The sequence below is a fragment of the Mustela lutreola genome, chromosome 7, assembly GCF_030435805.1.
Source record: "Mustela lutreola isolate mMusLut2 chromosome 7, mMusLut2.pri, whole genome shotgun sequence".
NCBI lineage: Eukaryota > Metazoa > Chordata > Mammalia > Carnivora > Mustelidae > Mustela > Mustela lutreola.
This window is the reverse complement of record NC_081296.1, coordinates 52,025,069-52,050,645: the sequence shown is the minus strand read 5'-3', so window position 1 is coordinate 52,050,645 and position 25,577 is coordinate 52,025,069. Positions and strand designations below refer to the sequence as shown.

The window sequence follows — 25,577 nt, the reverse complement described above, 5'->3', positions numbered from 1 at the left end:
AATTCCTACAAGAGCTCTAACACAGGTGGGACAAGCGTCCAACCACAAAGGCCTCTCCTCCAGTCGCTAGCAGACCCCGCCCATCAGCCCTCCTTCCCGGCCCCGCCCCTCCGGCCGAGCACGCGCACCGTCTTCTAGCCCGACGCGCCTGCGCAGGATAGGCCGTCCCCGGAGGTGATGAGGGTGCTAGTCCGGCGCTGCTGGGGGCCCCGGTCCGTGTGTGGCGGTCCGGGCGGTAGGCCGAGCCCCCAGTGGCGAGCGCTGGCAGGGCTTGGAGGGTCCCCTGGCGGGGAGGATGGCCGGGGCGTCCGAGTCCGCGAGAAGCCGCCCTGGCGGGTGCTCTTCTTCGGCACCGACCAGTTCGCCCGAGAGGCGCTGCGGGCGCTGCACGCCGCCAGGTACCGGGGCCGGGGCTTGGGGGGCCCGGCTGCCAAAGGCGCTGATGCCGAGCCTCTGCAGCCGGCCCCGAGGATTTGCACTCCTCGCAAGGAAAGCAGCGGGGTCGGAAATGTCTGGGCCCAGATCCTGGCGTCTCCGGGCGCCCTTAGGGTGCACGGGGCGCGCCTGGTCCCTCCGGTCTACACTCCCGCTCCCGGCAGTCTCGGTTCTCCAAGTGCTGCCGGGCGCCCGGTGATGCCAGGCCGGCGCTGGTCGCTTTGCATACATCACCTCTGTCCTCTACCAGCACCTCCTTGCTCAGTTTTTGTGTGAGGAAACCGGAGTTCAGAGAGGTTAAGCGATTGCCCAAGGTCATCATCTGAGCATGTCCGGCCTTGCCGGGGTCTGACTTTGTCTGACTTGAAGTCCTCCCCTTTCCACTTCCTCCTTCTACCTCCAGTTCATTAATTTGTACCCTCCAATCCTTTGGGCTTCCTACCAGGCACAGGCACACCCATGTCTCACTTCTCTGCTCCCAGTCTCCTCCCTGTATACAACAGGACCCTATTTTCTGGGGCTGAAATGAGGACACAGTCCAAAAACAACTGTTTTCAGGTGAATAAATTTATAAATCACAACCCTTAGGTATACATTTAGTATTTGTACAATTTAACAAATGCCTTTTACTGAGGGAAAAAAATTGAGATCCAACCTCTTCTGAAAGTCCATGCTGTATGGTGGCTGGACCTGACTGTACTGCTCTGCCTGCCTTCCCTCAGCCTCCATTTGTTATTTTCCCACAGCGTTTTTTCCTGATGCACCCCCAACACTACTTGTCATCTCCATCAAGTCTTCCCTACAGATTCTTTTATTTTTTTACTATTAACATATAATGTATTATTTGTTTCAGGGGTACAGGTCTGTGAATCTTCAGTCTTACACAATTCACAGCAGTTGCCACAGCACATACTATCCCCAATGTCCATTAGCCTGCCCCATCCCTCCCACCCGCTCCCCCCAGCAACCCTCAGTTTGTTTCCTGAGATTAAGAGTCTCTTATGGCTTGTCTCCTTCTCTGGTCTCATCTTGTTTCATTTTTTCCCTCTCTTCCCCTATGATCCTCTGCCTTATTTCTCATATTCCTCATATCATTGAGATCATATGATAATTGTCTTTCTCTAATTGACTTATTTTGCTTAGCATAATACCCTCTAGTTCCATCCACGTCATTGCAAATGGCAAGATTCCTATTTTTGATGGTGGCATAATATTCCATTATGTTTATATACCACATCTTTATCCATTCATCTGTTAATGGACATCTTGGCTCTTTCCATAGTTTGGCTGTTGCGGACGTTGCTGCTATAAACGTTTTCCCTACAGATTCTTCACAGCAATCCCTCCTACTGACAACCCCATCAGTCCCCTCGTATCATATTCCTCCCTCCACCACTCTGCTCTGCGCGCACACCCTGAAACACTCCCTTCACACGTGTTCCTTTTGCACAACCTCATGATGTACTGTCCACACACCGCTTTCCCCAGATTGTCTCCAGAATCTCATGGCACGTGTCCTGACCTTTCTGCTGGTGCTTATCTTGGTGGCTCCATTACTCCTGTGCTCTGTCTTTAGGGCCTCTTACATACTCCTTTTCTCCTCAACACGTGATGCAATACCTGGTAAATAAACTAATACCCCTGGGCACTGGACTACGATGCAGCAGGTAAAAAGAAAGATGTAGTACTACATGTACTGCTGTGGAATAATGTCCATGGGATATCTTTTGTTTTTTTAATGTATTTATTGGATCGAGGGGCGCCTGGGGGCTCATTCAGTGAAGCGGCTGCCTTTGGTTCAGGTCATGATCTCAGGGTCCTGGAATCAAGTCCCACGTCATTCTCCCTGCTCAGCAGGAATTCTGCTTCTCCCTCTGCCCTCTGCCCCTGCTCCCTGTTTGCCCCACATGCGCCCTTTTTCTGTCTCTCTCTCTCAAAATAAAATCTTTAAAGGTTAATAAACGTATTTATTGTTTGGCTAACACATGATTATGGCATAAAATTCAAAAGGTTCAAAGGATATACAGTGAAAAGGCAGTTCCCTCCACCTCTGTCTCCCATTTCCACTTCTTCTCTTCAGAGAGCCACTGTTTAAGTTTCTTATTCTAGAAATGTTTGTTGGATATACAAGCAAATGTATATTTAACCCTTTTTTTAAAAAAGACTCACGTAATAGTAATATAGTGTTGTTAAGAAGGAAAAACAAAATACAGAGCAATATGTATAATACCCTATTTTTGTAAAATATCTGTACTGTATATGTTTTTGTATGCACAGGAAATTTCTAGAACCCTGCTATCCAAACAGTAGTCATTAGCCACATATGGCTCTTTAAATTACAAAAAATTAAATAAAAAACAAAACTCAGTCTCTCAGTTGTTCTAGTTTTAAGCATTTACCCTTGAATGTTTCATGAATTTAACTATAGAAGTACTGTGGAAGTATGTGAAGTAGTTTTAACTTTGAGTCATTGTCTTAACACAATTTCCTCCAATCTTTCCAACTTAGGGAAAACAAAGAGGAAGAGTTAATCGAAAAATTGGACGTGGTCACAGTGCCCTCCCCATCCCCAAAAGGACTACCAGTGAAGCAATATGCTGTCCAGTCTCATCTTCCAGTGTATGAGTGGCCAGATGTGGGATCTGGAGAGTACGACGTTGGAGTGGTAGCTTCATTTGGCCGACTTTTGAGTGAAGCTCTTATTCTTAAATTTCCCTAGTGAGTTTTTGTTTTTGTTCTTGTTTTTAAAGGGGATACAGTATAGGAGGCTTTTGGTCTTTATATATGGACCTGGAATGGGGCGCCTGGGTGGCTCAGTGGATTATAAAGCCTCTGCCTTTGGCTCAGGTCATGATCCCAGGGTCCTGGGATCGAGCCCCACATTGGTCTCTTTGCTCAGTGAGGCGCCTGCTTCCTCCTCTCTTTCTGCCTGCCTCTCTGCCTACTTGTGATCTCTGTCAAATAAATAAATAACCTTTAAAAAATATATATATAGACCTGGAATTTAAAGTGCAATGATTTGAATTCTAATTCTGCTTTCTTTACTGTTTTCTCTTAAGATAAAAAATTTTGTTAGTGTCATAAATTGTTGAAATGTGTGTTGCTCTTGATCTCTGGGCTCTCTCACCCACCCTCATTTAAATTCCACGTAGATGCTGGCAGTTCCCAGATGTGTCCCTCCAGTTCACATCTCTCCCTGAACTCCAGGCCACTGATACCTAGTGTCTGATAGGCACCTTACATATAAGATGTCCTAAACTACATTCCTGAACTTTTGCCCAACAGCTCCTCCTCCCCAAGTCTTCATTTCCGTCAATGGCAACTCCACCCTTCTGGGTGTTCAGACTCAAACCTTTCAGGGACTCCTGATTCCTTCTCTCACACCACACACCCAATCCATGAGGAAATCCTATTGGCTCTGCCTTTGAATTCTAGATGGAATTCACCTTTCGCTCTGCAGTAAATGCCTCCCTCTATTCCCCCCCCATACACACAGCCTCCAGTGTATACTGTCCTTGGCCTTCTCAGTCTTTTACCAGCCCAGCAGCTGAAGTGATCCATTTAAAGCAGAGGTTGGATCATGTCACTGTGCTCAGCATTCTCTGGTGTTTTTCCATCTCACTCAGAAGTCATCAGAGTCTGGGCCTATGAGGACCTACCTACTGGGTTTGGTCCCCTCCTGGCTGTCTGGCTTCATCTCCTCATGTTATTCCTCAGTTCATTCCACTCCAGCCACAATAGCCTCTGTGCTGTTCCTTGAACTTGCTGAACACTTACCTTATTCAAGATACTTACTGTTCCCTCTGCCTGGAATGTCTGCATGGCTTACTCCCTTACCTCCTCACGTCTTTGTTCAAGTGTCTTCTTATTGGTAAAACTTTGTGACCCCTGTTAAAACTGTCGTCTCCCACCCAGTACTCCTACCACTTCTCTGCTTTATTTTCCCCCAAAGCCCTTAGAAACATCTGACAAACTTTTTACACAGTTTTGTGTTGTTTGTCTCCCGCTCTTGGCATGTAAGCTCCCTGAGGGCAGAATTTTTCCTCCTTTGGTTCAGTGTTGCTTATATCCTCAGCACATGGACTGTGCTCAGTAAATATTTCTTGGGTGAATCAGACAGGGCTGAACAGTGGAATTTTGAATCTAAGACTTTCGTGTACATGCACTCCTGAGTGCATATTCCTGCAGTGGAGATATCGTCAAACTAATCAGGTTACTTAGTAAATGATTGAAGTTGCTCATCACTGGGCACTAGGTGTGTTAGGATAAAGAGTAAAGATGAATAGATTGTTGGATGGGGATTCAAGAAACTTGTTCTAGGCATTCTGTATGCAGACTAAATGAAACTAATTGGACTAACCTATATATTCACACTGCCCATGAGATGCACAGGAGGGTTTGAGTGCTTCTCCTACAGTATAAAAGCTATTTTTTGCTTTTATTTAAAAGCTTCCAGGGCACCTGGCTTGCTTGGTTGGTAGAGCGTGTGATTCTTGATCTCGGGTTTATGGGTTTGAGCCCCATGCTGGGTGTAGAGATTACTTTAAAAATGAAATCTTTAAAAACTCCCAGACGTCACAGACTGTTGTGGAACATCTTTGGGACAGTGAATAGTTTTCTTATTCTGTTTTTATTTGATTTGATTTATTTTTAAAAATACTATTTATTCATTTGAGAGACAGAGAGAGCACAAACAGGAGAGGTAGAGGGAGAGGGAAAAGCAGACTTCTAGATGAGCTGGGAGCCCAACATGGGGCTTGATCCCAGGACCTGGAGATTGTGACCTGAGCCAAAGGCAGACGCTTAACCATCTGAGCCACCCAGGTGCCCCTCTTGTTCTGTTTTTAACTGAGTTTCATTGATCTCTTATGGTAAGAGAGTAAACTTAATCTCTGGCTCCCTTTACAGGTGGTATAAGACTAGATTCGAGTTTGTTTTCCAAACTTTCTGGGGAAGTGTAGTAATAAAAAGTCACATATTTGGGTAGCAGGAACTAAATGGTAAAGCCCACGTGCACACTAATTTCTGCCTTTTCTGACTCAGTGGCATATTGAATGTCCATCCCAGTTGCCTCCCGAGGTGGCGTGGTCCAGCCCCTATAATCCATACCGTACTTCATGGAGACACAGTTACTGGAGTGACGATTATGCAAATTAAACCTAAAAGGTAGGAGATATTTTCTTTTCTCTAGACTTTGCGGTTTTGAATGTTGATGTCAGTCTTTCGAAGAGGACGTGGAAGTGGATGAATGGATGGTGCTAATTCCTCTGACTCCACAGTGCCTTCCCTTTCTGTCTTTTCCTGGTTTCTGACATAAACTATATGTGGTTTGGTGTTACATAGTGTCTCTTTAAGTTCTTGTGAAATGTTTACCTTGTTAACTGAAATAAATTATATTATTGATAGCTGGGTTTCTGTGAAAAACATTGTGTAAATGAGAGATGGATTTTTGGATATGAGTTGTAATGAATCTTGGTTTTGCTGGCCTTGGTTTCTGTGGTCAAAATTTTTGGAACCTGAAGTAAGACCACATTGTATGCCAATGTGTAATATAATTATCTTAAACATTTTTAATTTTTTAAATCCTACTATAGTCTAAAATAGGATTATATATATATATATTTTTAAGATTTTATTTATTTACTTGAGAGAGAGATAGTGAGAGAGAGCATGAACGAGGAGAAGGTCAGAGAGAGAAGCAGACTCCCCATGGAGCTGGGAGTCCGATGCGGGACTCGATCCCGGGACTCCAGGATCATGACCTGAGCCGAAGGCAGTCGTCTAACCAACTGAGCCACCCAGGCGTCCCAAAAATAGGATTATATTAAGCCTCTATCTTTTATCACCTAATGTCCCCATAGAAAATAATTCACAGCTTCACAAGAACAACTACATATCTGGGATTTGCTTTAACTTGAGAAAACAAGAGAGGCAGATGAAATGAATTGCAAAACTTTAATAATTCTAAACTCTGGATGATGTTATTTGGGGATTCAAGAGACTATTGACACTGTTTTGTGGATGTTTGTAATTTTTTATAGTAAGCATTTTATTATAGGTTGAAAGTAGAATTAACAACCACAAAGTTAATTATTTAAAATGAAGCATATTTCTAATAAAAGTTGAGAGCCAGTATTTATAGAGCTTGATGTAAAATGTAAGACTGTGGGAATGCAAATACACTTGTATCAACTTATAATCATCAATGATTATAATCTAGGCAAAACTCTTGTCCTTTGAGAAGGATATGTAGAAAGAAATTATAATGAATTTCTTTTTTTTTAAGATTTTAAAAAATTTATTTATTTGACAGAGAGAGAGAGATCACAAGTAGGCAGAGAGGCAGGCAGAGAGAGTGGGAAGCAGGCTCCCTGCTGAGCAGAGAGTCCAATGCGGGGCTCGATCCCAGGACTCTGAGATCATCACCTGAGCCAAAGGCAGAGGCTTAACCCACTGAGCCACTCAGGCACCCACATTATGAATTTCTTAATGGTACTTCCTTAGAAAATAAATTTTTTGCTCTGTGTTTTCATTGTATAAATAGAAACTTTTTAAATACTCTTAATTACTAAAGGTGGAATTATTTGCAACTGCAATTAAATCCCTGATATTCAATTTTGTACTTTTTTCCTTTAGGAAAAATAGATATAAAATCTGAGTATAGGCCATATTTTGCATTCCCTTCTTTCAAACTGATTTTTCTCTTTTGCTAATGGCTACCAGTCAAGTCCACAGCCAGGGTTAAACTACCCTTGTGGTATGTAAACACTCATGTAGATAAACCTATTGATCGGAAGAAATAGTAATGTTATTTGCTTTTGATTTTTGGTAGGTTTGATGTCGGCCCAATTCTCAAACAGGAAACGGTTCCTGTGCCACCTAAGAGCACTGCCAAGGAACTGGAGACAGTGCTGTCAAAACTGGGGGCCAACATGGTACGGTTCTCTGATACTCCACTGCTTCATTTCCTAGGTCTCCTAACTGTCGGTGATGCAAAGAACACTTCTGGGATGCATCATTTTCAGCTTTTTGTTTGTTTTAAAGATTGCATTTATTTATTTATTTGACAGAGAGAGAGAGAGATCACAAGTAGGCAGAGCAGCAGGCAGAAAGAGAGGGGGAAGCAGGCTCCCCGCTGAGCAGAGAACCCGATGTGGGGCTCGATCCCAGGACCCTAAGATCATGACCTGAGCCGAAGGCAGAGGCTTAACCCACTGAGCCACCCAGGCGCCCCAGCTTTTTTGTTTCTTTTAACCGATTTCTCTCCCTGCTTCCTAACATCAAGGTTGGCATTTCTCATGTGAGTCTTTGGGAAATGTACAGAGTGGTACTTAATACAGACTCTCCTGAAACACGTGAGCTTCTGTGGCCCCCTGCATTCCAGTGAGGCCATTAGAAACTCCTTCCCGGTTTCAGCCTCCGGCTCCTAGACTCACCTGGCACCCCTGTCAGACTGGCCAACAACCATTCCCTCAGTGACCGTGCATTCCTCTCCCTTCTGTGCCTGCACTGCGGTCATCGCCTCCATAGTACTGGAGTTCTGCTGATGCCCTCGCTCTAAATGAGCTCTTTGGCTTTGTATAGCTCGAATCTGCACATAGTAGGTCGGAGTGAATGCTTCATGGCCAAATCAATGATTTTCATCTGAACTAGTTAATTTTCTGTAGAGGATAGTTTTCCCCTGACTGTCTAGACGGTGCTTCCTAATCCAGGCACTCACCAGAGAAATGGTTTTGGAATAGTGGCTCATTTTTTAAGGACTGGCTCGTGTGCCGGGACTATTCTGGATCCTCCTTAGACTTATTTTCTTACTTTCCCAACCAACCTTTGAGGCAGCTGATACTGTCACCCGCTGAAGGCCACACAGGTCAAAGAACTTTTTCACAATATCACAAGAGTAGGTGGTGGAATGGGGATTTGAACCCAGGACTGTGTGACTCCAGAGTACATTCTTCTTTGAGGCTCCATTGCCTTCCCTCCTAGGACTCACAGTGTGGATTCCTGAGCACACACTCTTCTGACAAGAAAAGCTTGCATAGCCAGCAGAACTCGGCATTCTCTGGAAGCACTTCATTGCTCTGTCCTCGGAGAGAGCACCATCTCCACCATCTCCATTGAGGAGCCCTGTGTGGTCATGGCCTCGGGCAGTTTCCTGCCCTACCCTGCCACACAGCTCCTTCAAAGCTTTTGATAAATGTCATGTACTGAATTGTAATGTATTTCTGCCTTTGTTCTTTTCATCTTGAATATGTTGCTCTCCCTTTTTTTTCCTCCCAGCTTATTTCAGTTTTGAAAAATTTGCCTGAGAGTTTGAGCAAAGGAAGGCAGCAGCCAACTGAGGGAGTGACATATGGTAAGTGAAGGTTACGGAGACCCTTACCTCCTCCACGAGGTTTTTGTCTGTCATGATGGCACCTGAATGCTCTGGCTTCAATGGGACATTGCCCTTGATTTTGACTAAAGACTGAGTGCCCACTTGCCTGTCTCTTTCCAAAGAATGGCAAGTTATAATCTCCATTTTCCTCTTAACATGTAGTCTCCTCCTGGTTTTGGCTCAGGTCGTGATCTCAGGGTCATGAGCTTGAACCTGATATCAGGCTCTGCTAAGTGAGGAGTCAGCTTAAGACTCTCTCTTCCTCTCCCTTTGCCCCTCCTGCACTCTCTCTAAGATAAGTAAATAAATCTTTAATTTAATTTTTTTTTAATCTTTAATTTTATTTTATTTATTTTTTTTTTTAAGATTTTATTTATTTATTTGACAGAGAGAGATCACAAGTAGATGGAGAGGCAGGCAGAGAGAGAGAGGAGGAAGCAGGCTCCCCGCTGAGCAGAGAGCCCGATGCGGGACTCGATCCCAGGACCCTGAGATCATGACCTGAGCCGAAGGCAGCGGCTTAACCCACTGAGCCACCCAGGCGCCCTAAATCTTTAATTTTAAAAAAATGATGAATACCTGTTTAACCCAGACTCAGTAATTATTAATATTTGGTCATATTTTCTTTCACTATATATGTGTATGTGTTTATTTAGTATATATTATAATCCTAATATATATTAATATATATATTAATCCTTTGGAAGTATGCATCATAACTTTTCATTCCTAAATATTTGAACATGCATCTCTCTTTTTTTCTTTTTTAAGATTTTTATTTATTTATTTGTCAGAGGGAAAGGGAGAGAGAGAAAGAGCACAAACAGGGGGAGCAGCAGGCAGAGGGAGAAGCAGGCTCCCTCTTGAGCAAGGAACCCAATGTGGGATTGATCCCAGGACCCTGAGATCATGACCCAAGCCAAAGCCAGACACTTGACCAACTGAGCCACCCAGGCATCCCTCAACATGCATCTCTTAAGAGAAATGAATAGTTCCGTAATAGTATTTAATGTCCAGTACATAAATGTTCTTAATTGTCTAAAAATACATTTTTTTAGCTGGATAGTTTTTGAGAGTAGTATGTAATTATAATTTGTTGGTGTGTCTCTTTAATCTAGATTAATCCCTCCATTATTTTTTCCCCCTCCATATCATTGACTTTTTGAAGATAATAGGCTAGTTGTCTGTTTCCTTCCAGTGTTGTTTAACTTATTTTTCTAGACTTTATATTTCTTGTGCATTGGAAATTCTAAAGGCTTGGTTAGACTTAGGCTTGATGTTTTTGGAAAGAATATTTCATAGATGTTGTTGTGTTCCAGTGGTACTTGTTTCAGTTTGTTTTTAATTTTAAGGATTTCTTTTTATTTTTATTTATGATTTATTTCTTGAACATGTAAAACATTTACATGATTCAGAAGCTAAAATTGTTTAAGGGTGCCTGGGTGGCTCAGTGGGTTAAGCCTCTGCCTTCAGCTCAGGTCGTGATCTCAGGGTCCTGGGATCAAGCCCCGCATTAAGCTCTCTGCTCAACGAGGAGCCTGCTCCCCCCGCCCCTGCCTGCTTCTCTGTCTGCTTGTGATCTCTCTCTCTCTGTCAAATAAATAAAATAAAATCTTTAGAAAAAAAATTGTTTAAAAGGATATGTTAGAGTGCCACCTCTCTCTGCTCTAGTTTTGGATGTCACATCAGTGAGTGATAATACCAGATTGCATCAAGGTTGGTGAAGTTCAGTTTGACCACTTGGTTGAATCCAGTGTAAAGATCTGTTTTTCCCTTTGCAGTTGGCAGGTAATCTGTGGGGTGATGCTTTGGCACCATGCAAATAATTCTGTTCTCTAACAACCTTTCATGTAATCATTTTGGCATGGGTTGGTGCTTCTTCCTTGAATGAATTATTTCATTAGGGATTGCAAAATGGCAATTTTCCAGTTCCTTTTACCTTTAATATTTGGCATTATTCTATGAAGAAGAGCTTTTCCTCATTAATTGAAGATGAATCCTAGTTCATTCTAAAATGGCAGGATCAATGTTTAATTCTTTCTCTACCAATTTTTAGAGTAAGAAGTTAGTGCCACAGTCACTTTCAATTATGGTGGCAACTGAGTTTTTTTTGTTTGTTTGTTTTTAAAGATTTTTTATTTATTTATTTGAGAGACAGAGATCACAAGTAGGCAGAGAGAGAGGAGGAAGCAGTCTCCTTGCCAAGCAGAGAGCCCGATTCGGGGCTTGATCCCAGGACTCTGGGATCATGACCTGAGCTGAAGGCAGAGGCTTTAACCCACTGAGCCACCCAGGGGCCCCAGCAACTGAGTTTTTAAAATTATGATTTGACTCATGGATTTTCACTTACTGTGTTTTACAGTTAATTATATCTATAATTCTTTGTCCTGCTCAAGTCATCCCAAATTTAGCCACTGCGAGCCCCCTAAAGTTGGGTCCTGCATCCTTTTGACAACCTTAACTAGTTTTTGAGTGCTTCCTTGCTTTCTTTTATAAGATGCCCAGACTCATCTTTTTCTTTTTTTTAAGATTTTATTTATTTCTTTGACAGACAGTGATCACAAGTAGGCAGAGAGACGGGCAGAGAGAGGGGGAAGCAGGCTCCCTGCTGAGCAGAGAGCCCGATGTGGGGCTTGATCCCAGGACCCTGAGATCATGACCTGAGCCAAGGACAGAGGCCTTAACCCACTGAGCCACCCAGGCGTCCTGCCCCAGACTCATCTTATAAGTTCTCTGTCCCATGTTAGAACAAACCATCTCTCCCTTGTTTGTTTTGGGAAGGGTGCTATTTAGAATCCATCTGGTACAACAGTGTGTTCCAAGATAAGGTGTCAATGGACAAGGTGAGGCATTATATTTTTTTAACATTTTAAAAATAATATTTGAGTTTATACCACTATTGATTCAAATATATATACATATATATTTATTTATTTATTCATTTAAGATTTTATGTGACAGAGAGAGATCAGGGGGAGGAGCAGAGGGAGAGGGACAAGCAGACTCCATGCTGAATGTGGAGCCCAATGCGGTGCTCAGTCCGGCAACTCTGAGATCATGACCTGAACTGAAATCAAGGTCAGACACTCAACTGACTGAGCCACGCAGGCACCCCCAATTCAAATTTTGAATTTCAGGGTTTTTCTTATATTTTCTTTTAAACTGAATATCTTTTCAAAAGTTAATACTGACCTATTTATTTAATTGGTAGGCATAAAATAGTTTCAGAATTACAACACCAGTGTTATTACAAACAGTAAAATTACTGAGTAATATTTCATATTCCTCTGCATGTTTTTTTTGGTCTATAGAATATATCCTTCTAATAGGTGCAGAGTGCTATGTCCAAAACTTACTAACTTACTGGAGATGATGATTATTTTTTCCATTTCATTACCAAGTTTGTTTTTTTTTTTGTTTGTTTGTTTGTTTTTTTTAAGATTTTATTTATTTATTTATTTGACAGAGAGAGAGAGATCACAAGTAGGCAGAGAGGCAGGCAGAGAGAGAGAGAGGAGGAAGCAGGCTCCCTGCCGAGCAGAGAGCCCGATGCGGGACTCGATCCCAGGACCCTGAGATCATGACCTGAGCCGAAGGCAGCGGCTTAGCCCACTGAGCCACCCAGGCGCCCTCATTACCAAGTTTGACACATAGATTTATTTGTTTTAGTTTGTTTTCAATTTTCAGAGTTGCTTTTTTTCTCTTTATGATTAAATTTTATTTATTTATTTATTTATTTTTAAATTTTGTTTTTAATCATATAAAACATCTCTATGATTAAAAAATTTAAGCTCTTTGAAAAAGTATACTCAAGAGAAGTCTCACTTCCATCCCTAGCTCCTCCTCGAGTGACTATTTTATGAATTCCTGATTTAGCTGTCCAGTTGTTTCCTTTTATCAAAATAAGCAAATACCACATATTTTTAAATTGATTTTTCCTAAGGCACCTGGGTGGCTCAGTCAGGTAAGCGTCTGCCTTCAGCTCAGGTCATGATCTCAGGGTCCTGGGATAGAGTCCCACGAATCAGACTCACTGCTCAGTGGGGAGCCTGCTTCTCCTTCTACCTCTGTCTACTGCTCTGCCTACTTGTGGTCTCTCTCTCTCTGGTAAATAAGTAAATAAAATCTTTAAATAAATAAATAAATAAATAAATTGATTTTCCGTTTATTCTTTCACAAAAGGTGGCATAAAATATATACTCTTTTTTACCTTTGGTTTTTTGGTTTGTTTGGTTGGTTGGTTGGTTTTTTTACTTAACCTTGTACCCTGGAAATCCTTTCTTGTCAATAAGAAGGTTCCTTTTTATGGCAGTGCAGTGTAATTCTCACTTATATGGCTGTATCATAATTTATTCAACAGATCCCCTCTTGATGGACATTTTGATTGTTTCCAAACTTTTGCTATTGCAAAGAATGCTGTTATAAATAACTTGAAGCTTATGTTACTTCCAAAGCCAATAGATAAGAAATTGCATCCTGGAGTAGTTTTAATTTACATTATTCCTGTGAGTGAGGTTGAGGATCTTTTTGTATGTTTAAAGACTACTTGCATTTATTTTTTCTAGGAAGAGACATATCTTTTACCCATTTTTCTATCACATTTTTGGTCTTTTCTTCTCAGTTTTTATGAGTACTTTATATGATAGATATAAATAAATCCACATAATAGATATAAAGTAGTCCTGGATATAATATTATTATATTAATATTATGTTACATATATATATATATATATATATATCTTTTAGATTAACTTGTAATTATAAATAGATCTAAAATATTATGATGAAAATTACAAATACTTTAAGGTTCTGTTGTTGTTGTTGTTTCAAGTAATCTTTACACTCAATGTGGAGCTCAAACTTGAAAATCTGAGATTGAGAGTCATGTGCTCTACCAACTGAGCCAGCCAGGTGCCCCCATCATTTGTTTTTAGACTTGATTTATGACCTTTTTGCCATACAAAAGTTTATTTTTATTAAAAGCTTATTTTTTTAAAAGATTTTATTTATTTGACAGAGAGAGATTACAAGTAGGCAGAGAGGCAGGCAGAGAGAGAGGAGGAAGCAGGCTCCCTGCTGAGCAGAGAGCCCCCAATGCGGGACTCGATCCCAGGACCCTGAGATCATGACCTGAGCGGAAGGCAGCGGCTTAACCCACTGAGCCACCCAGGCACCCTAAAAGCTTATTTTTATGTAGTCATATTTGTCATTTAATTGCTTCTGGATTTTGAGTCATTGTTAGAAGGGCTTTCTCTGCTCCCAGTTTACAAAGAAATTCACCCAGTTTTCTTTCGTATCTATATGATTGATTTATTTTTACTTTTATGGAAAATTTCAAATTTACTCAAATTGTGGAAAATTTCAAATATACTCAAAAGTTGAGAAAATAATAAAAGTTCTCTTCTATCAGTCAGCATCAATAGTTGCCATTTCAGGGATACCTGTGTCGTTCAGTCTGTTAAGCAGCTGCCTTCGGCTCAGGTCATGATCCCAAGGTCCTGAGATTGAGCCCCACATCAGGCTCCCTGCTCAGCGAGAGCCTGCTTCTCCCTCTCCCTCTGCCTCTCCCCTGCTTATGTGCTCTCTCGCTCGCTCTCTCTTTTTCTCTCTCACATAATTAAAGAAATTCTTAAAAAAATATATAGTTATCAGTTCATGGACATAGAACCTGATATTTACTCCTGCTCTTGGCTTTATCTTGTAGCCCCTAAGATTTCTGCTGGTACCAGATGTATAAAATGGGAGGAACAAACTTCAGAGCAGATACTCAGACTTTATCGTGCCATTGGAACTATAGTAAGTTGGAAGTCAGATTGCAGTTTTACCTAATTGTCTGTGTATGTGATTCATTTTCAAAATACTTTTATTTAGGAATGAATTGCAAACTAAACCTAAAGAATCCTGAAATTCATTTTATTCTTAAAACTTTTAATCTGATAAAAGATATATAACATAAACCATTTTAACAATTTTTAAGCATATAAATCAGTAGCATTCATGATTTAAGTGTATAAATCAGTAGCATATCATTGTGCAACCATTGCCACCATCCATCTCCAGAACTTTGTAATCATCCCAGACTGAAACTCTGTACCCACTGAACACTAATTCCCCTATCCCCCCTTCCCACAGTCGCTGGTAACCACTATCTACTTCCTGTCTCTTAGAATTTGTTTATTCTAGGTACCTCATATAAGTGGAATCATATTTGTCCTTTTGTGTCTGGCTTATTTCATTTAGCATCATGTCCTTAAGGTTCATCCATGCTGTACCATGTATTAGAATGTCATTCCTCTTTAAGGAAAACATTCTGTTGTATGTGTATGCCACATTTTGTTTATCCCTTCATCAGTCAGCAGAGGTTTGGGTTGTTTCCCACTTTTGGCTGTTGTGAATAATGCTACTGTGAACATTGGTGTACAAATATGTTTGAGTCCTTGCTTTCAAAAATTCTTCTTTGTGTATGAAATTCATTTTTTAAATATTCTTTAAACTTCAAGTTTTTATATGAACCTTAAAATTCACAAAGGACTTTTGAATATATATTCGTGTGTGTGTGTGTGTGTGTGTGTGTGTATGGACTTCAGGGTGCCCCATCACAAAATAATGAATCTAAATCTTCTAACATCTAATCCAATGCTTTTCCCAGTATGTCTTTCTGCCTGTAGCCAGTTTTTTACAACTGAATTCTTAAATCCTCAATTTCTACAGATGGTTCACAAAGTGGAGTTGTAACTGTAACTTATTTATTAAATAGTTCTTATTTATACTTACAGTATTTATTACATACTTATTAAAATATGTGAGGTGCCTGGCTGGCTCATTTGGTGGAGCATATGCATCTTGATCTCTGGGTTGTAAGTTCAAGCCCCACATTGAGGGTTTTTAGAGATTACTTAAAATCTTTTTTAAAAATTAAAAAAATACTTATTAAAAGACCTGAGTTAAATTCTCAGTTCTTTGACAAATGTATCAGGTTTTTCCCCCTTTATTTTGATAGCCTCTTGTGTTGTTTGAAATGGGGTCTACCAAGTGTGGGGTTTTTAAATGGGCCACCTGTTATTTTTATTTATTTATTTATTTATTTAAAAAAAATTATTTATTTATTTGACAGAGATCACACGTAGGCAGAGAGAAAGGGGGAAGCAGGCTCCCTGCTGAGCAGAGAGCCCATTGCAGGGCTTGATCCCAGGACCCTGGGATCATGACCTGAGCCGAAGGCAGAGGCTTTAACCCACTAAGCCACCCAGGCGCCCCTTGGCCACCTGTTATTAACATTGATTAAGATGGAGATCTGCCACTAAATACTTCTAGCGTGCCAAGTTCTTCAGTGAGGATCACGGCCTTATGTGGGTATCATCTGATTTTAAATTGATGAAATTGAGGCTTAAGGTAAAGAATGGATGGTACTGAATATTGCTCAAGGTACCATTGCTAGTTAGTGGGAGGCAGGTTTTGAACCAGTCTGACTTCAAACCCAGTACTTTTCCCACTGCAACAGAAGGCATAGGGAAAGCAACATGGACGTTAGAGCCAGTCAGAACTGAGCTCCACCTTGTCTCTGCCACTTATTATTTAACCTCTGAGCTTTAGTTTGTTCATCTGGTAATTAGGGCTGATATAATGTATATAAAGCATCTAGTATAGTATCTGGCAAGGAGTAGGTACTCATTAAATGTTATCTGCTATTATTCATGCATTCATTAAACAAATTTTTTTTTAATATTTGATTTATTTGTCAGAGAGACAGAGAAAGCACAAGCAGGGGGAGCAGCAGGCAGAGGGAGAAGTAGGCTCCCTGCTGAGCAAGGAGCCTGATGCTGGACTCAATCCCTGGACCTTAGGATCATGACCTGAGCCGAAGACAGATGCTTAACTGACTGAGCCCCCCAGGTGTCCCTAAACAAAATATTTTTTGAAAGCCTATTATGTGTCAGGCATTGTACTGGTACCAGAGATAAAGAAGATGTGAGAAAACAGAAACAAATAAGCAAATAAATAAAAATACCCGATAGTGTGATAAGTTCTTTGGTGAAAATTAAAAGAAGAAAATGTGATAGACTAACTGAAGGTTATTTTAGATTCGGTAGATGGAAAAGGCACCTCTAAACTGACATTTAAGTTTAGATCTGAAAGACATTATGGAGCCATGAATCATGCTGAGATTAGGAAAATGGCATTCTAGGCAGAGGGAGCAGCTAGTACAAAACCTAAGGTAGGCTAAACAAGATAAAGACTTCACAAGAAAAGAAAGCCAAAATCCATATCCTTAATGAATATAGCGGCGAAAATTCTCAGAAGAATTAGTAAACTAAATTAAACAACATATAAAAAAGGATTGTATACCATGACCAAGTAGGATTATATGAGGAATGCAAGGTTGAATCAACATACATGTAATACACCATATAATAGAATAAAGGGCAAAAGCCACAGAATTTACTCAATAGATGGAGAAAAAGCACTTGACAAAATCCAACACCCTTTCATGATAAAAATGTACAACAATCTAAGGAGGGAACTTCCTCAACCTGACAAAAACCCACAGCTAACATCATATTTAATGGTGAAAGCCTGAACGCTTTCCACCTAAGATCAGGAACAAGACAAAAATGTCCAGTCTCTGGGGCGCCTGGGTGGCTCAGTGGGTTAAGCCTCTACCTTCGGCTCAGGTCATGATCCCAGAGGCCTGGGATCGAGTCCCGAATAGGGCTCTCTGCTCAGCAGGGAGCCTGCTTCTCCTCATCTCTCTCTCTGTCTGTCTCTCTGCCTATTTGTGATCTCTCTCTCAGTCAAATAAATAAATAAAATCTTAAAAAAAAAAAAATGTCCAGTCTCACCACTTCTATTTAGCATTGTGCTGGAGGTTCTAGCCAGGGCTATTAGGCAAGAAAAAAGAAACAATACAGAGTCAGACTGCAAAGGAGTAAGTAAAACTCCATGTGCAGATGACATGATCTTATATATAGAAAATCATCAAGAATCTAAAAGAAACTTTAGAGTTAATAAGCAGTAAAGAAGATGTAAGTAAATGGAAGGACCTAGTTGTTCTTGGGTTGGAAGACTTAATATTGTTAAGAAGGCACTGTTCCCCAAATTGATCTGCAGATTCAACACAATTCCTATAAAAATCCCAGTTGATGTCTTCGCAGAAATTGACAAGCTGATCCTGAAATTCATATGGCATCCCAAGAGATCCAGAATTGCCAAAAAACCTTGAAAAAGGACAAAGTTAAAGAACTCACCCTTCCTAATTTCAAAACTTACTTCAAAGTTACAGTAATGAAGGCAGTGGGATACTGACATAAGGATAGACCTATTTTTCAATGGAATAGAATTGAGAGCCCAGAAATAAACCTTCATGTTTATTGTCAATCGATTTTTGATAGTGGTACCAATATAGTTTGATGGGGAAAGAATAATCTTTTTAACACATGGTGCTTGGACAGTTGGGTATCCACAATAAAAAAGAAATGAATTTGGATTCCTACCTCACAAACTCCAAATGGATCAGAGACCTAAATATAAGAGCTAAAATGATAAGACTCTTGGAAGAAAACTTAAGAGTAAATCTTCATGACCTTGAATTAGGCAGTGGTTCTTAGATATGTTGCCTACAGCCTAAACAACCAAACTAAAAATGGAGAAATTAGACATGAAAATTAACAACTGTTGGGGCTTCAAAGAACACTATCAAGAATACAAAGAGACAACCTATGGAGTGGAAGAAAATATTTGCAAATCATGTATTGATAATAGTCCAGTATCTATATAAGGATCTCTTCCAACTGTACAACAAAAAGACAAACGTGATTAGAAAATGGGCAAAGCTTCTAAATAGATAACTTCTTCCAAGAAGATCTATAAATGGCAACTAAACACATGAAAAGATGGTCATTTTCATTAGTCATTAGGGAAATGCAAATCAAAACTGTACAGAGATACCACTTCACACCCACTAGGATTGCTATAAATTTAAAAAAACAGACAATAGGCACACCTGGGTGGCTCAGTGGGTTAAGCCTCTGCCTTCAGCTCAGGTCATGAGCATGGGGCTCTCTGCTCAGCAGGGAGCCTGCTCCCCCCCGGCCCCCCCACCACCTCTGCCTGCCTCTCTGCTTACTTGTGATCTCTCTCTTTGTCAAAGAAATAAAATCTTTAAAAAAAAAAAAAAAAAAAAGCAATAACAAGTGTTGACAGGGATGTGGATAAATTTGGAACTATCTTACATTTCTGGGATGGGAATATAAACTGGTACAATAGCTATGAAAAAATTGTTTGACAGTTCCTTAAAAGTTAAACAAAGTTGCTGTTTGGTTCAGTTGGTAGAGTGTGTAACTTTTGATCTTGGGGTTGTGAGCTCAAGCCCCACATTGTGTATAGAGATTACTTAAAAATAAAACCTTGGGGCAACTGGGTGGCTCAGTCATTCAGCGTCTGCCTTTGGCTCAGGTCATGATCCCAGGGTCCTGGGTTCCTGCCCCACATCAGGCTCCCTGCTCCTTGGGAAGCCTTCTTCTCCCTTTCCCACTCCCTCTGCTTGTGTTCCCTCTCTCACTGTGTCTCTGTCAAATAAATAAAATCTCTTAAAAAAAAAAAGTTTCAAAAAGTTAAACACAGTTCCATTACCATATAATGATTGTTATCTTCTGCAATTCACCTTTCCTCTCCATCTAGAAAAAGCTTGGGGCCATAACAGAATGAGCACTTACGAACCAGAAGGTGAAATTTCATTCCTAGAGCTGACATTTACTAACCAAGAGCAAAACCTGTTATTTTCTCTGCGTTTTTGCTTTTTTACCTCTAAAACAGGGTTAATCACCATGTCCACAACTGCCAAGATCAAAGGAGATAAACTTGTGAATTAAATCCATGCAAACATATGATTTTGAAATCTTTGAAACAATCTAACTCTTCTGAAAATTAAATGACCTCTTTAGGGGAGGTGATAAAGAGAGCATTGAGCTGAGAATGAGAAAACCTAGATTCTGGTCCTAGGCTCTAGCTGTGTCTAAACTTGGGAAAATAGCTGCATTTCTCTGGGCCTCCCTTTCCTTGTCTATGAAATAGAGGATTGAGCTACAGTCTGAAGATACTGTATTTACTTCAGAAATTTGAGAGAACTTATTTCCCACTACATGTTAATTTTTATTAGTCTGAAATCAAAATGTGACGAAAGTGTCACTTCACATTGTGGGGAAGGGTGAGATGGATTGTCCAGTAAATAGGGTTGGGACAACCGAACTGGTTAGCCATTAGAGGGTAACCAAATCCTGAGGCCCTCAAATCCTGACTTTCAAAGTCAAAATAATGATCAAAAAAAGAAAAATGGATCAAGCATTTAAATGTAAAGATGGGAAACCAGAAAGAACTGAGGGAAAAGCACTGTTGAATAATTTTATTATATTTAATAATCTTGAAGTGTAAGTGTAATATTTAATAATCTTATAGTGTAAGGGACTTTTTAAGCATGATGTGAATTACTGGAGCCATGAGAGAAAAAACTGGTTAATATTACTTCATAAAAATAAGAAAAAACTTATGCACAGGAAAAAAATTACTATACCCAAGATTAAAAGTCCATATACTGGGAAGAATTGCTATTAATTGTAGCAAGAAATTGAAAATAATTGAAATGTCCATCATAAAGGTATTGGTTGCATAAATTATGATATAGTCATGATGGGAGTACTGTGCCACAGATAGAGAGGAAATAGACATGCATATGCTTATGAAAGTTGCCCGTGCTTCAGCGTTAGGTAAAAAACTTCCTTGTAAGAGTATGTTCTATATTTTTGTAATATTTGCAGGAAAGAAAAAAAAGGATATACCAATCAAATTGTTAACAGTGGTTACTTCTGGGGATGAGAGTACAGAATAATTTCTAAATTAAAAAAAATTTTTTAAAGTTTTATTAATTTAAGTATCTTTACGCCCAACGTGGGACTCGGACTCAAAACCCTGAGTTCAGGAGTCACAAGCTCTTCTGACTAAGCCAGCCAGGCATGCCTACTTTCTAAGTTTTTAAAATATAATTGTTGTAATGCTTGCATTTCTTACAATGAACATAAATTTAAATTAGAAATATCAATAAAGATATAAACATTGATTTTTAAAATAGTGTTTAAGATCTTATCAGTCTTAGAGACTGTTGTAGAGGGTACACAGCTGTGTACTGTATCATAAGATTTAGAGACTCAGTTCCCAATTCTTCTGTAACTGGGAGAGTCAGACCAGATTAATGCAAAATAGTAGTTGAAAAGGATTTGGGGGTTGAGTGTATTCCATTATCATACCTTCTTTAATTTTATTTGCAGATTCCGTTGCAGACTCTATGGATGGATAATACCATTAAACTTCTGGATTTGGTAGAAGTTAATAGTTCAGTCCTCGCTGGTACTAACTTTTGAATAGCTGATGTGGAAAACATTTTCACTGTAGTCCATTTGAAAATGTGACTCTTTTACCATAGGTCACATTTACTAAAAATAAGGATTCTTTTAGTTTGTTCAGTAATGATAATGCTTTACATTCATTTATTGTCTTACTCTTTGCAATGTTCATTCTCATGTATTTTTTCATTGGTCATCCTAAGAATGTGAGAAGTAGGCAAAGGAGTCTTACTATCCCATTTTAAGCTCTGTAATTTCCTACATTAAGGTTTTCAGGGAGTGCAGAATGACTTGGTCAGTTTCATTCTGCTGAATATCATAATGAAAATCCCTGGGCAACTCAGGGAGAATCCTAGGCCAGGGTATAGCATTTTGTGACACAGTCCATTCTGAGGCCCATCAGTACCCTCCCAGTATGGTGGACTGAAGGAGTGGGAGCCACAGAGGGAGGTGGTCCAGCTCAGAGAGAGTTGGGAGTTCCACAGATATCTAAGAATGGGATTTCCTGGGTCATGGATGGAAGGGTCAGCTTGGATCGTAAGCTTCCTGTATACCTCTCCACTGGTAGCTAGTTATCTCCCCCAAATGGTCGGAACTTCTAAATTTGACATTTTTCGGTTGATCTTTGGGAGACTGGGTAAAGGTCTGGTAAGTTCCTATGTGTATGGAAAGCTTCCCTTTGGGTTTGAGATGCACTAGAGCACCATGGCTCCATTGTAAGTTTGGATTACGGAGTCAGGGTATCAGCAGGTATGCCCTCTGGTATTAGTATTCCCTCCTAGGGTGTTTTTTCATTTTTAAGCGCCATGAAGTTGCATAATTATTTATTCTTTCTCATATCCTTCTCCCCTCCCCCCAATTCTTTAGATCTAAAATTAAGAGGACAACGTGTTACTCCAGGATCACTAGTATACCACAAACAGTCACAAATACTGCTGGTTTGTTGCAAGGTACATTTGCCTTTAGCTTTAAATTATACTTGTTCTACTGAGTTTATGGTTTATCGTTTTTAGTTAAGACTTCACTCAACTGTTTAATCCATCAGAGTGAGCCAATGTACAGTTTAATTTTTCTTAAGAAATAGAGTCACTATTAAAATTTTTGAAAGTGATGAAGTCTTACCAAGGCATTATTACTGAAAGAAGATTCGGTAAGTTTAGTGCTCTTTTAAAAGAAACTTGTATATTAACAAGTTCTTGTTAGTAACTAACAAGTCTTATTTAACTAGCAACTCACCTTGTTCATTTGGTGATCACAGAAGATAGCCATAGCAGAGTATCTAGCTGAACTACTACAGTGCAGGTATCCTACTTGCTTTTACTGTTCAATAGTGGTTAAAGAGGAGATTTCTTAACCTATTTAAAATGACTTTCAAACCATTATTATTTTATGACAGTGGCCTGAGAGACGTTCCACATTTCTTCCATTTCCTGATATTTTCCTTCATATGGTGTTGATGTGCCATGTTTCCTGCTCAAGAGGCCAAGTTTATAATGTATGATAGGGTGATCTGACCTACACAGACTGTAGATCCACAGCTCCCACATCAGACTCTCTTCATCTTGCTTATTCTCGAACGGTGTATGGTGGATATGTTTGCTGTTGTCTGGGTCTTTATAGGTCTGTCCTGCAAATCTTCAGTTTGCTCTCATAGAAGGAGTTGGGGTTGTCTGAACATGTGAGTTTAAGTCCCTTGAGTTATGTCGCCTCGGACAAATCGCACACCTCCCTGGGCATCAGTTTTCTCTTAAATCAGTTTCCGCTGGGGATGATATTGGATCTGCCTACTTTTAGAGCAGTTACATTTTTGATGACCAGTCATAGTAAGATACATGGACATATTCTGAAAACTATAAAGTACCATGCCAAGATGACACACTTTTTTATTCTGCCCCCTTTATATTTCAATAGGTTTAATTTATATAGGTCTATACATTTGTTGTCACTCAATAATAAGTTTAGAGTCAAAGAATCATATATGTTACTTAGTACAGTGCTATCTGTAGCTAGGCATTTGGTAAAGATTTGTGGGTTTGTTTTCATGCTAAAAGTTGTATATGCTAAGATTTACCTCCAGTTTTGCCACCACCCCGTTTACTGTTTGTCTTTTGCCCTTAGGATGGCTGGATTGGTGTTCGATCAGTGATGCTCAAGAAAACACTAACAGCTACTGATTTCTACAATGGGTATCTGCACCCCTGGTACCAGAAAGATTCCCAACCTCAGCCAAGGCAATGCAGATTTCAGACTCTCAGACTTCCAATAAAGAAGCAGGGAAAAAAAAATTGTTGCTATGCAACAGTGCATTAAGTAGTTAGGAAGTAGATGGATAAGAACCTACTACATATTTGTAATTTATTAAAAGCCTTATTTACAAGGAATTACCTTGACTATCAAAGAAGATGACACTGTTGAAGAGAAAGGAAGGAAGATTATTGTCAAAAGATGAATTACTTCACTTCCCATTTTTTGTTTAGCAGTAGTTAAAACCACTTTTCTATTTGAATAACAAAAAGAGCTTTAAATAAAACTTTTATTTATAATGTGAAACTCAAGGAGATTTTTATCTTTCCCTAAAAGCAAATACAACTAACTAGTAATTAGTGTGTATGTGTGTGTGTATAGATACACATACCCCTACAATAGTTTCTTTTAAAAAAGTGCATCTATGAAATTTTTTAGATCATATGTCCCCATTGACTAAGCTATCATTTCAGCAATATTTAATCTACATTTCTGATTTTCAGTAAGCAGTAAAGTCAGCTCTCTAAATTTATCTACCATCCAATTCTCATAAAGCAGTAAACATACATAATATTTAATCATCTCTGTCACATGAATCCGTACTATAAATTCATGGTTTACATCTAGGTTTCCTTTCTTTTTTTTTTTTTTTTTTAAGATTTTATTTATTTGACAGAGAGAGAGATCACAAGTAGGCAGAGAAGCAGGCAGAGAGAGGGGGAAGCAGGCTCCCTGCTGAGCAGAAAGCCCAATTTGGGGCTCGATCCCAGGACCCTGAGATCCTGACCTGAGCTCAAGGCAGAGGTTTAACCCACTCAGCCACCCAGGAACCCTACATCTAGGTTTTCTTAATGTAGGGATATGTTAACATTTTTCAACTTAATTGTGCAATTAAGGTTATTGAGCATCTGGTTTGTGCAAACTCCTGTCTCCAAGAGAGTCAAGCACTCCTGGGGCAGGAAGGAGATGCAGCAGCCAGCTGTTGAATTTTTGAAAATTTTTACATACCAGCTCTTCCTGCCTAGATTCTATCAGTACAGATTGTTCTCCTCTCATTAATAAATCCATTCCACATTTATTGATAGGGTGATCATATAATTGGTCATCTAAATTAGGCACATTCATGAGTAAAGCAAGCACTTATAATAATTACTCCTGCACAACAGGCATAAACCAGAACTCTCTCAGGCAAACCAGGTTTTATAGATATCCATCCCATTTTTGGAACACTTGCTTTGGAGGGAATGCTTTTGCAAATCCATCCTTTCAGCCAGAGCACAGAATAGGCTGTTCCCAGGAGGACCCCAGACTTTATGCTGCTTGCTGGAGATTCAGAGATTAAGTAATATTTGGTATCTTCAATCTGCTGGGGAGGCAGACATGTAGGCAAGTATAATACTGTTACGAATGCCATAATGGAGGCATAATGGAAGCATTAGGTCTCCCTTAAGGGATTCAGTGGAGGCTTTCTGGAGGAAGTAAAGCTGCATCTGAGCCTCCAAATGATGATGAGGTCACCATGCAGACTAAAGCATCCTAGCACGCACAGAGGCATAAAAGAACACTTTCACAATGGGTTATGGGTTATGGATATGTGCTTCTTAACTAGACAGTGGGAGCATGATAGCCTTTTATTATCATTCTTTAAACCACAAATTTGTAATGCAATCTCTTAAACGTATGAGCTCGTTATGTGCTTACAGATACATATGCACCTGGCTGGAAAAAAGCTGACATTGGATCATGGAAGAGCAGCAAATGGCATGTTAAACACTGGGAAAAAGAGCAGAGTATTTGGAACCAACTGGAATAGGGTGGATGGAGACAAGACTGGAAGAGCAAGATGGGGGCCATGTCACTGAGGGCTTTGAAAACCATGAGACTTTGGACCTTTGTCTCCTATGCAGTAATCAGGGAAGTGATGACCGGACTGGCATTTTGGAAGGGTAACTCTGGTGGTGGAGTGGAAGGTAGAGCAGAGGTAGAAGCTGTGGCAGGAAGGTCTGGTGGGAAGTTAGGAGTGTGAAGATCCGAACTACAGCCGCAGTTATAGGGAGGACGGAAAGGAATTTACAAGATCTTTGCTGTAAAAATAAGAATGTGGGTTATCATTCAGGTATTCTATTCTGA

General features: G+C 40.0%; 2 protein-coding genes across 3 annotated transcripts in view; one reads left to right on the top strand and one right to left on the bottom strand.

Annotated features, from left to right (window-relative positions):
* SLC51B (solute carrier family 51 subunit beta) overlaps positions 1-25,577 on the bottom strand; it is a 51,098-nt gene that overhangs the window by 18,405 nt on the left and 7,116 nt on the right. The window lies entirely within an intron of this gene.
* Positions 134-23,753, top strand: MTFMT (mitochondrial methionyl-tRNA formyltransferase). Of its 2 annotated transcripts, XM_059180799.1 has the most exons (9): positions 134-398; positions 2,944-3,153; positions 5,479-5,601; positions 7,268-7,370; positions 8,713-8,788; positions 14,516-14,607; positions 21,129-21,207; positions 22,071-22,153; positions 23,322-23,753. In XM_059180799.1, exons 1-9 carry the CDS (start codon positions 178-180, stop codon positions 23,511-23,513), a joined length of 1,179 nt encoding a protein of 392 aa, XP_059036782.1. In that variant the 5' UTR covers positions 134-177; the 3' UTR covers positions 23,514-23,753. The 2 variants fall into 2 exon arrangements, with proteins under 2 accessions (XP_059036782.1, XP_059036783.1); XM_059180800.1 differs by lacking the exon at positions 23,322-23,753 and having other exon boundaries at positions 21,129-21,179.